This window comes from Aythya ferina, assembly GCF_964211825.1.
Source record: "Aythya ferina genome assembly, chromosome: 6".
Classification (NCBI taxonomy): domain Eukaryota; kingdom Metazoa; phylum Chordata; class Aves; order Anseriformes; family Anatidae; genus Aythya; species Aythya ferina.
The window spans coordinates 34332268-34344397 of record NC_140303.1 but is presented as its reverse complement, the minus strand read 5'-3'; the positions used below and the strand labels follow the sequence as shown (position 1 = coordinate 34344397).

Genomic DNA, 12130 nt, shown 5'->3' with positions numbered 1-12130 from the left:
AGCCCAAGGGGGCTGGGGAGGGCACGGTACCCCCTGCCGGGGGGGGCTCACGCTCTGGTGACATCCATCAGGGTGCGCGGTGGCTCCCTATTAGCGGGAGCAGCGGCTGGTTAATCAGGCTGAGGGCTTCGGCTCGTTAAGCTGACACCTCCGCCGCCAGAGTGAGACATGGGGGCACGCGAGGTGCCACTTATTTATTTTCTTCTTTCCCAGGGAATATATTAAACAAATTAAATTCCTGGAGCGTTGGGTCAGCACCGATCGCTCTGCGCCTGTGCCCGGCACAGTTGCGGGGAGGGTCTGCCGCAGAGCCCGGCCCCCCCAGCCCCTCTGTTCCCCCCATTTCCCTCCCCATTCCCCTTCCCTGGGTGCTGGGAGGAGGTCTTGGAGCAAATGCAGCCCCTGGCTTGGCACAGAAGCTCCTCGGTGCTGCTGCCAGCTGTATTCCTGGCGTTTTTTTGGGGAGGGGGGCTGGTGGCGGGGTGGCACCACGACTCCAAGAATGTGGGATTTAGGAGAACCCCGTGCAGCCCCAAAAGTGTTTTCGTGCCTTGACAGCGCTGGATTTGGCTTTGACCTGAGTGGAGCCCGGAGAAGAAGGCTCTTTACCGAAACCCCCCCAGGGCTCAGGTCCCTTTGGGATGACAGCCGCGGGTGGGGGACTTGCCCCCAAATGAGCCATTTGGTGCTTTCTTGGCCATTCGCAGCTCTTTCCTCTGCCACCACCACTTCCCTCCCCATCCTCGCAGCGCAGCCTGTCCCGTCCCACCCCCTCCCTTTTCGGCATCCTCTTCCCCTCCCAGCTCCCAGCTCCTTTCCACTTCAGTCCTGCTGGGTTTAGGAGCGCTCCCACCTTCCCCTGGCGGAAGGGCGACTCCCTGGAGGTTCGCGAAGAATTAGAAATAATTTAATTTACCTCCCCGTCCGGGCGCTTTGATGAGCTGAAAGGCCCCTTGTCAGGCGGCGAATCCATCTTCCTCCAGCCTTCCAGCAAATTTCATTCCCTAATTAGAAACTCCTGCCCCGGAGCGTGCTGCCACCCCCCCCCCCCCCGACCCCCCCGGCCCGGCCGCCCCCTCCCCGTCTCCCCAGCAGCACCATTAGGAAAATAAATCGTCCCCGTAGCCGCATTGTTGTGGCTGGGGGGCCCCGCCGGGAGTTATTGGAGCAGGAGGGAGGGCGGGGGATGCAGAGGGATGATTTATTAAGGAAAAGGGCCCTGAGGAGATCCTTCCTCCTCCCTCGTGCGCGCATACCCGCACACCCCAGCCCGGGGCACCCCTCCAACAGGAGGTGGCTGTGGGATGCTTGCAGGGCTTCCCGGGGTCGTATCCTACAGGTCCCCAGCTCCCCCAAGCAGCTGTGGGACCGTGCGTGGGATAACATCGGTGCCTGCTGCCTGGGGGGACCGCCAGCATCACCCCCCCGGCGCTGCCACCCCATAGCCGGGGCTGCGCCACGGCAGAAGGCTGGGGGGCGAGGTACAGACGGGGGAGGCGGGGATGGGGCTGGGGTCCCCTCTTGTTAACAAGGCCGGGCCCTGTAACCTTTTCAAGGCGCTGAATGGGAGGTGGGAACCTCTCCTCCCCCGATTTGGGGCCGGGGGGGGTTGGTCTTGGCTTGGGTTTAAAGCGCTCAGGCAGGGAGGGGGGACGCGCGCTGCCCCAGATGGGAGCATGTGGGGGGCTTCTCCCGCCGCCGCATGCCCTCCCTCTCCCCCCCGCCCCCCATTCACATGGTAATGGGGACAAATTGATGGAGGGGACATCCATTGTGGTGCCCAGCCCTTCTGCCGGCCACCCACCGGCAGCCCTATCCATCACCACCTCGGGGTGGGACGGGATGGATGGGGTGGGATGGGATGGGGGCCCCGGTGGGATGCCCGCCAGGATCGCTGCGCTCTCCAAGCGGCTCTATGGGGCAGCTGACAGGGCTTCAGGAGGGCCAAGAGCCCCAAATCTTATTTATGGCTCCTTCCTCTTGATGCCCTGGGGGCAGCCCGGAGCCAGCACCCCGCGCTCTCCCCGCTTCCACCCCAAAGCAGCCCGCAGAGCCCTGCGGCAGCCTCATAGTGGGGCAGATCTCATTTTCCCCATGCCCACAGATACCCTAAAACCCTGGCTCTGGTGACACCCCTGACACCACGGGACATCCCCAAAGGGCACAACCGGTGCTGTTGGGGGGTGCCTGTCCCCGTCAGCCGGGCTGGTGCTGAGCTGTGAGGGGGCACGGCCGGAGCAGAGCCGAAAGCCCGATGGAAATTTCACTCCATAAAGCGGCTCTCCAAGGCCTGACCCCGCCGCCCCCCCCCTGGGGACCAATTTGTCCTTCCCTGTAATAAGAACCTAATTAAATTAGCCCAGCCGTTCTCGCCGAGCCCTTAAATTAGCCGCGGTGAGGAGGGCCCTCGCTGACAGCCCGCCGCCGGCTTGCTCGGCGCTCGCCGTGCCATGGGGTCTGGGGAAAGACCCCCCGCTCCCACCCCGCTCTGGGGAGGCTTGGGGATGGGGCAGGGGTGCACGGGGGGGCTGTGTGGGGCACAGGGCTGTGGGGTGAGCTGGAAAGGGGACAGGGCTGGAGGGTGTGAGCACCAGGCTGCTGTGGGGACCCCCGTGTGCCACGTAGTGGGGGGCAGCACTGGGGGCAGGGGTGCTGCGGTGGCTCTCAGCTTGCTCTGCCCTGGGCTGGGGGCTACAGGTTGAAGGCGATGCCCCCCCCCCCCAACCCGAATTTGGCTCCCCCCACAGCAGAGCTCGGAGCAGCCTCCTGGGAGATGAGAGATTTATTGGGCCGTGCCCCCGACCGGGAAAGGTACATCCAGTGAAGAGACAAAAAGACACCTGCCGGCTCGGTGCTCTCTCCTCTCTGGACAGCAATCACCATAAAAAAACCTGTGCTTTAAAATAATCTTTAAATAATTTCTGCTTTTCATTAAAATAACAATAATAATAATAATAAAAAAAAAAATAAGAAATCCCCCACCCCCACCCCCACCAGACAGCTTGCCCGCCCTTCCCATCCCCACCTTCCCCTGCACGCGCCCGCGATGCCTCCCGGCTATGGTACATACAAAGAGCAGATAAATAAATAAAGGCGCGTGATGCCGCAGGGGGGGCACCGGTCACAGCCCCCCGGCCCCCTCATCACCCCCACTGCTGGGGAGGCCGAGGCTCTAACGGGGATTTGGGGGGATTTTTTGGGGGGCGCTGGCCAGATCCCCAGCCCGGGTGAGCAGCAATGAGATACCCTGAGGGTTTGGGGTGCCGGGGGGGGGGGGCGGGAGGTCAGGCCAGGCAGGGCTGTGCTCCAGCACCTGGGGGGGTTTCTGAGTTTTGGGGTGCAAAAGGTGTGGATTTGGGTTAGTTTGGGTCACGCTGCCCAGCCTTCTGCCCCGGCAGCACCCGTGCCACCGAGTCCCGGGTCCCGTGCCAGAGCTGTGCCAGCCCCAGGGGGAACGGCACCCCCCCCAGCACCCCGGGACCCCCCTCCCAAAACCTCTCCACGGGGTCCAGCCGGGCTGTAGCTGCCGGGAGCTCCCTCCTCCGCCCCCCCCTCAGCCCTTTTGGGCCCCTGCTCCCCTTTTTCTGCCAGACCCCCGCCGTGAGCTAACCCTGCACACGCACACGCACGTCAAACACGCACACACACACATAGCAGCATGTGGATCCCGCCGGCACGGGGGCGAGGAGGGGGCGCAGAGGAGGCGTGCGGGGCAGCCCCCTTTTTGCCCCCCTCTGCCGGGGGCACCTCCCCGTGCCGCCCCCCCCTGAGAGCCGCCCCGCGGCCACCTCCTCCGCCAGCGCACCCTCAGCTCTCCGCCTGGGGCACCCCCAGCGGGTGGAAGCTGTCGGGGGGCAGCAGCAGCCTGCCCAGGCGGTAGAGCAGCCCCGAGTACCAGTGCACGCCGTCCCCCTGCGCCCCCGGCCACCCCAGCAGGCTGTGGTAGAGCCGGAGGGGCCAGAAAGCCAGCTGGGCCAGCTGGTGCTCCTGCACCAGGGCGAAGCACGAGGCCACCACGCCGTCCACCACCAGCGTCCCGTGGCTCGTCAGCGGGGCGTAAGCCCCCACGTCCGTCCGGCCCCGCACCCCCACCACCTCGGCGGGCTGCCAGCCCCCCGAGCCCACCGCCACCAGCACGAAGTGTCCGGGGCGCACGCGGCTGGCAAAAGTAGGGCGAAAGAGGGCGGCGGGCGCCGAGGCGTTCTCGGCCACGAAGAGCAGGTGGGTGGGCGTCAGGGCCAGGCGCCGGGGGGGCTCCCGCGTCTCGATGACGTGGAAGGCGGTGAGGGCACGGGGTTCCTTGTCCAGGAAGGCCAGGAAGTCACTGTAGGTGGGGCGGCCGGCCCCGTCCATCGCCAGCACCCGCTGGCCCGGCCGCAGCGCCCACAGCGGGGTCCGGGCGCCGTTCTCCAGCGTCGCCAGCGCCCGGCCGGGGAAGCAGCCGCCCGTCTTCGCAGCAGCCGAGTGCTCTGCGCAGGGAGAGAGAGGAGAGGAGAGGAGGGTTACCCGTCTGCGAGACCCCCAGCTTCTCCCCTGTGACATGCAGAGACCCCCCCCGTGCTGCCCGGCTTTGCCCCCTGCTCTGGCGTCGCCACCCTGCACGGATCCCATGCGCACAGTCCTGGGGGCCCTCCCCGTGCCATTTTTGGGGTTGCTGTGTGTGCCAGTGCCCGCTCCCCAATGTAGGGCCAGGGCGCTGTGACCATGCTGCAAAGCAGGGCCCCCAAACCCTCCTGGCCCAGGGAGCAGCCAGTGCAAAGCGCAGGGTGAACACCCTTGGGTGCGGGGGCACCCGAAGTTTGAAGAGGGAGTGCAGAGCCCCGTGCCGGTGGCAGGCAGAGGAGCAGAGCGCCCGGCAGCTCCCTGGGTGCCAGGGCGCTCCCTGCCTGCCCGTGCCCTGCAGTGCAGCACCCACGGCCCCCCCGGGAGGATGCAGCAAGGAATGGCAGCAGGGCGCAGCGCCCGGCACCGCAGCTCGCCCCTACTCCGTGCTGCAGCCCCCTGCTCCTCCTGCCCGCCCCCTCACCCCCTGCTCCCTGCACCAAAACCCTCTCTCAGCTGCAGGGACGTGTCAAAACCCCCAGGCAGAATCAGGGAAAAGGACTGCCCCTCTGCAGGTGAAACAAGTCACCGAGTGTCCCCAGCACCCAGGGTACACCCAGCCAGGTGCTGGCACCGGCAGGGGATCCCTGGCTTCCCAAGGAGCGATGCTCAGCCCCCCAGCAGCCCCAGCTCCCCCAAGGCACAGCCTTAGGGTCTGTTTGATGGTCCCAGCCTCGAGCTCCCAGCCCCTGGGGCCCTCTCCCAGGTCCCCACCTAACCCCACAGCCTCCCCCCGGGTCGCACTGCCCCCCATCCCTCCCCAGCCTCGGGCAGAGCCAGATCCCAGCCCCCAAGGCCCATGAAGAGAGGCATCCATCTCTGGGACAGAATCCTTTTATTACTCAGACGAGGTGCAGCGTCCGCCCCGTGCCTGCTCCCCAGCAAGGGACAGGTCCCAAATCCTGCACCCCACGTCCCCGGGCAGGCGGCAGAGCCACGGGAGGGGGAGGCTGGCAGGAGGGCAAGGGGGGCACCTGGCAGAAGCAGGGGCACAGGCACGGGGCACGGAGGGGTGTGCGGGTGCAGGGGGGGACCCGACGAGACGCAATACATACAACAGGCCACGCGGCCATCCGTACAAAAATAAAAGCCATTTACTAAGAGGCAGGGGCAGCCCGGCTGCCCTCTGTACACAGCTCTGGAGGGGACCAGGATGGGCACCCCACAGGCTCCACCACGCACCCCACGGCTTTGGGGATAAATCCGGGGGACACAGAGCCCCGGGGAGCCGCTGTGAGCCACGAGGCTCTGGCCAGCCTCCAGAAGCCCTCCAGGGTCTCAGGGCCCCACTCGGCTGCCTGGGCCGTGGCGTTTGTCTTCGGTCAGTCCAGGGGAGCATCCTGGGCTTCAAGAGCCTTGGTCCTTCTCCGGGGGCACAGCCCCACTCCTCCGGCCGGCCCCAGGGCACTGGGGTCAGGGTCCTCGCTTCGGAGCCCGGCCCCGTTTCTCCGGCCAGCCCCGCCGGGCACCGGGAGCCCCGGTCCTTGTGCCACGCTTTGTCCCTCTTCTCCAGGGCTGCGTCGCTCCCTCTCTGCGCCGCGGTCGCCCCACGTCCTTCGCGGGCCGGAGATGCGCCCGTCCTGGCATCGGCACGGGGGAGCGGGTCAGCGCGGGGGGCCAGCCTGGCGTCTGGGGGTGTCGGGCCGCTGGCTGCGGGCTAGGGCAGCAGGACAGGCACAGTGCGGTGGGAGCCGAGCCTGGGGACCCCCACGCAGCACCCGGGCAAAGCGCGGCACCGAGGGGCACCGAGCGGCACCGCCGCAGCGGCCACCGCGGCTCCTCCTCGGGCGTGGGTGCGCGCACGGCCGGGGGGGGTGCACACCGTGACCGTGGGCACGCCGGGCTGGCGTGGCACCGCCGAGGCTGTTTCCACGCGTGGGCACGGCCGTTTTGCCCCGAGGCCCCGAGGCGTGGGGCTGGCTGCGCGTCCCCGCCGTGCGCGTGGCGCTGCTGCCCTCTGCCGCACGCCCGCAGCGCCGCCGGCACCGGGCTCGCAGCCGAGAAGGGACCCGGGGGGCGCTCCGGGAGCTTGGGCACAGCTTCCCCATCACCACCCCGCTCGGCAGGGGGGGTCCTTGCACCCCATCAAATCACAGCTCGGAAACCCCTCTCAGCAGCGCACAGGAGAAGCGAGAGACAGCAGCGACCGCAGCACCCGGCCCCGGTTGGGTTCCCGCAGCTCCCGCTGCCCCCAGCACCCCCCCAAAACCCTCTCCTCAGCCAGCAGCCAGGCTCCCCAGGCACAGTACAACAGGAGGGCCCCCCCCCCAGCCTTACCTGACTTGACGGAGCAGTGGATGTGCGCCTTGGACTCGTAGTAGACCCAGTCGAAGCCGGCCTCCACGGCCAGGCGAGCCAGCATGCCGTACTTGTTGCGGTCCCTGTCCGAGGTGGTGATGTCCACGGCTCGGCCCTCGTAATGCAGCGACTCCTCCGAGTGGTGGCCGTCCTCGTCCCAGCCCTCCGTCACCCGCAGCTTCACCCCCGGCCACTGGTTCATGACGGAGATGGCCAGGGAGTTCAGGCGGTCCTTGCAGCGCTGCGGGGCAGAGGGGCAGAGTCAGCGAAAGGGTTTTTGGGATCGGGGATTTGCCCTCCTGGTTCGCAGGTTGCGTCCCAGCGTGCTTCCACGAAGCCAAGGGAGGGGGAAAAGCAGCTGACAAGGAAACGCCGGGGGACAACAGCAGGTCCCCAAGCCCCAGGGCTGCCACAGAGGTCACACGAGCGAGCTGAGCCCTGCCTCGTCCTGCCCTGCCAGGGTTTCTCACCCCAAAGCACAACCCAGGGACGCCAGCCCTGGATTTCTGGGTGCCTTTGACCGTTTCCCCCAGCACAGCGTCTCCATCCACAAGCTGCAGCTCCAAACCTGCTCCAGCCTTGCACGAGCCCCTTGTGCCCCTGACTCACAAGCACAGCCTGCACCGCTGGCCCCTGCCCGGGCTGCAAAGGGGGTGGAGGGCAGATAGAAAAGGTGCAAAGAAAGCGAAGTTTACGGCATCGAGGAGCTCCTTGACAGCACTGGGTGAGCAGACGAGGACTGCCCGGCCAGGAAGAGCTGGTGGGGAGGTACAGGAGGGCTCTGTAAAGCCAGAGAGGGGGACAGAGCCATTAAGGTCCCATATGGGGCAAGTCCTGGGAAACATTAAGTGAAAGAGCCGGGCAGCAGGCTAGAAGCAGACACCGTGGGGGATGTTTTCGTGCTGTCACTGCTGAGCTGGAACTCGGTGCCGCAGGACGTCGCGCTGGCAGCGACACAAGCAGGTCATGAGACACTGTCCCCGAGAGCACGAACCAGGGCTATAAAACCTGCTGCTGGGTCCAAGCCCTGGCTCAGAAAGGGCCCAGCACCGCTCCTGCAGGGAGCTGCCCCCAGCACGTGGGGCCCTCAGCCTGCCCCCATCACCAGCTCCTGCCCGGGGGGAGGAGGGTGCTGCTGCTCCTGGGGAACCCCGCTTGCTCTTGGCATGGTCCAGGCCCCAAGGAGGGCAGTGCCAGGCAGGTCTTTGCCCCACATGGGGCGGGGGAGCGCCTCTGCCCTCGTCTCGTGGCTCCCTGGGTGTGGGGAGATAAGCTGGGAAGGTGTTGGACAAACAGTGCCCAGGAGAGGGGAGGAGGAGGGAGGGGAGCGACTTTTGTCCTCGCCAAACACCGCCGTGGTGCCACTCTGCGCACGGCACAAGGAGCTCCCAAGGCCCCTGCTGGCAGAGAGGGGGCTTAGGGGCTGGGGGCCGCCCTATGGAGGCAGGCAGCGAGCCCCCCACACCCCACTGCATCCCCTGCACGGTCCCGGCTCCAGGTGTCCCCTCGCCACCCCGCTCCGGTCCCCTCTTTGCGCCCTCTCCGCCGACCCCTCCATCCTCCGGGTGCTCCCTGCAGGGCAAAACCCCTGCACGTCCCCCGAGACCCTCCAACCTTTGTCCCCTGGTGAGGGACAAAGCCCCTGGGGACAGCCCAGCCTGTCCTAGCGGGAGCCACCTGTGCCACCCTTGTCCCCGGAGGTGCCACCCCCACGGGCCCCCCAGTTCCCCGGGCTGTCAGGGTCCCCGCAGCACCCAGCAGCGGCTGTGCCTGTGCCCTGGGCGGCCAGCAGGTGTCAGGGCACGGGCAGGGACCGGCAGCGAGCAGGTACGGAGGGCAGGGACCGGGCGGGGATGGGCAGTGACAAGCAGCGGTGGGCGAGGGCGGGCAGGTGGCGATGCGCAGGGAGCGGGCGGCGATGGGGAGCGGCGCAAGGGCTCATCCAGGAGGCTGCGGTCCCCAGCGCGCAGCCCAGGGGGGCTGAAACATCCCTGGGGACCAGGGAGGGGTTGGGATGTCCAAGCTGGAAACCCGAGGGACAGGCAGGTGGCAGGGTTTTTGGGGAAGGTGCGTGGTGGCAGTGTGTGAGGGAGGGCACAGCCCGTCCCTGTGGTGTCACAGGTGGCCGGACACCTCCAAGCCACGTGTAGGGCTTAGGGTTAGGGTTAGGGTTAGGGTTAGGCTCTGTGCTGTCCCACGGCAGGGGATGTCACCCTTTTGGGAAGGCAGCAGGGCTGGAGGAAGGGCACAGCGCCAAGAGGACACGGCCACCGGGGACCCTGGGACACTCAGGTGGGGACCTCAGCCTCACACAGGGGCTGGGGGCAATTGCTTGCAGCAAAATTGCCCAAAATCTCTCCAGGAGAAGAAGAAGGATCACACCACACCTGTCCCCGGGTGGGGTTTCTCCCAGAGGGAGCCAAGATCCTCTCCTGAGGTCCCCAAGAGCAATTTGTCACCGCCGCCAGGGTGGTCGCCACAGCAGTGTCTGCAAGGGGTGATGGCTGGGGTGGGGACACCTTGGGGGCAGGGGGCCCGGGACATTCCTGGGCCAGGCTGCCGCGGAGAGGTGAGGCAGGCTCTGCCTCCAGCCTTATCTCAGCACCTCCGAGTGGGACCAGCGAGAGCAAACACACTGGAATTCTTGAGGAAGATGAAACGATAAAGGGAAGGCGGGCAGAGAGCAGCGCTACCCACCCCCCCAAGCAGGCGGCATCGTCAGGCTGCCTGGGACACCCAGACCCTTGGACTTGGGGAAAGAAAACAGGTTTGAAGTGAGTCAACAGCAGTAAAAGCCAAGGCACTGGGGGAAGGGACAAGGAGCTGGGTCAATGGCCTTTCCCAGCCCAGAGCTACGCGGGGCACGGTGCCAAAGCTCCCACGCCTGGGGGCATCTCCCACAGCCTGGGGACAAGGGATGAGCCCAGAGGGCTGTGGGATGAAAGCGAGCTGCCAGGAGCCGTGCCAGGCAGTGGGGACAGTCCTCTGCCCGGCTGCCCCAGGCACCAGGGTGCCCATCCGTGCACGGATGTGCAGTGGCAGGGACCGTGCAGGGCTGAGAGCCCTCACTTGGGCAGCACACGTCACCTTTGAGTAGAGCCAGGGAGCTTCCAGGTGCCGTGCCAGCAAGGCAGCAGGGAGGAGGGGGCTGGCAGGTGGGACACGGAGCCTGGGACATGGTCCTGGGGGCGACAGGGGCGCTGCCTGGGTCAGGGCAGGCGGTGGGAGCAGTCTCACGGGCAAACGCAGTCAGAGGTGTGCTCCTGTCTCTAATCCAAGCCATGCGATGGCACTCGCATGGGTGACAGAGCTCAGCATCCCAGGAGCTGTTCTGCATCAGGGGATGCAGGCTGCAGTGAGCAGCAGCCACGGCTCGTGCAGCTCACGGGGGGCTGGATTCAGCCCCTCTGCTGCAGCCCCCGGTCTGAAAACCGCCCCGTGCCACAGCCTCTGCCCCCGGGGAGCTGCCCTTTGGGGCGCACGGGGTGACAGAGCTGCCAAGCCAGCACCCGAGCCACTTCTCTCCTCGTTACCAACACCTCGGGCAGAGTCCATGGCCAGAGCCCCGCTCGGCTCCTGCCACCAGGAGCTCACCTACCCGCCCGCCAGCCCCCGACCAGGGGGTGCAGTGGGCAGCGGGCAGCCCCGGCTCCCCCCCCGTCTCCCCCAGGAGCTCAGTCGGGCTGTAACCCAGTGCTGAAGCTGGTGGCCGGGTTTCTTAGCAAGGCCGTGCGGCTCCTTATCTGCATTCCTGAAACCCTCAGGCATTCTCCTGGCAATATTAAAACACAGAGTAACCTTCGTCCAGCATCACCCCCGCCACCCGCCGCCGTCCTCTGTCCCCCGTGCCCCTCCTTCCCCTGGCCCAGGACACTTGCAGGCTGCCTTCAGCAGGGCGTTTGCACCGCCGGCTTCTCCCCTTCCCCAGGCACTGCAAGCCGAGGGCTTCCCCTTGCCAGGCTCCCCGCACCATCCCACCCGGGGGGCACGGGAGAAGCGGGGGCACCAGCGCACAGGGGGGCTCGGCAGCAGCCTGGGACGAGGCCGGCAAAGTGCTCCTGGAGCCCTGCGTGCCCCTCGCCTCCTGCGGGCTCAGCTCTGCCCTCCGCTACCCGGAGCAGAAGGGCAAGGGCCGGCAGGGCGCAGCGGGGCAGGGTGCTGCCCCTCCGGGGAGCTCCGCGTCCCGGCGCCGCCGGCTGGAGGCACGGCGTGGCAGCGCACTGCGACCTCGGGGACAGCGGGACACGGGCTGGGGACAGCGGGGCAGGGCGCTGCCACCCCTGGGGACGGTCCGGGTGCTCGGCGAGCCCAGGCGGGGCGCTGCTCCGGCGCTCCCCGTCCCGTCCGTGCCGCACCGGGGCACCCGGCCGGGCACCGGTGGCCGCAGGTGCCCGGCGCAGGGGAAAAGGGAGAGAAAAGGAGCGGCGGCGGGGCCGTACCTGGGTCATCAGCCGGTCGGCGCCGGTGTTCTCCTCGTCCTTGAAGATGATGTCGGGGTTGTAGTTGGGTGTGAGCTCCTTGAAGCGCTCCGAGTTGCGCGCGATCTTGCCCTCGTAGCGGCCGCTGGCCCCCAGCGTCTTCTCGGGCACGTTGGGGCTGAACTGCTTGTAGGCGAGGGGGATCAGCTTGCGGGGCGGCCGGCGGCGGCTGCCCACCACCCTGCCCGGCCCGCAGCCGCGCACGGCCGGCGCCAGCAGCAGCGCGCACCCGCTCAGCAGCAGCAGCAGCCGCGCCGGCTTCATGGCGCGCCCGGCGGCCCCGGGGCGGCCCGGGGGACCGGCGGCTCCGGGGGCTCCGGGGGCCCCGTTAGGCTCGCCCGCCGCTCCCTCCGCCCGCCCCGGGGCTCCCCATGCGGGGCGCAGCCGGCGGGCAGGTGCCGGTGGCGGTGGCGGTGGCGGCGGCGGTGCCGCCGGTGGTGCCGGTGGCGAGGAGCGGGGTGCCCGGCGCGGGTGCGCTCCGGCTGCCCGGTGTCGGTGTCGGCCCGCTCTGAGCTGCCGTGCCCCGGCGGCGGCAATAAATAGCGAAGGGCCGTTTGTTTTGGCAGGAGAGCGGCCGCTTGCGGGGCGCGGGGCTCGGCGCTGCCCGGAGCCCCCCGCGGTTTGCGCCCTGGCGGTCAGCGCGGCGGGGCTGGAGCCGGAGACCGGAGCCGCCGCTGCCTCCGCTCCCCGGGCAGGAGTGAGAGGGGAAATTGAAGAGATCCGGGACCGGGAACCGCCAGGACCGCACCCTG

At 67.8% G+C, this 12130-nt stretch overlaps 1 protein-coding gene across 1 annotated transcript; it reads right to left on the bottom strand.

Moving 5' to 3' along the window:
* Positions 1 to 3014: 3014 nt before the first annotated feature.
* Positions 3015 to 12130, bottom strand: IHH (Indian hedgehog signaling molecule). The gene is made up of 3 exons (XM_084523687.1): positions 11340 to 12130; positions 6880 to 7141; positions 3015 to 4469 (listed from the first exon to the last, which is right to left on the bottom strand). Exons 1-3 carry the CDS (start codon positions 11640 to 11642, stop codon positions 3808 to 3810), a joined length of 1227 nt encoding a protein of 408 aa, XP_084379813.1. The 5' UTR covers positions 11643 to 12130; the 3' UTR covers positions 3015 to 3807.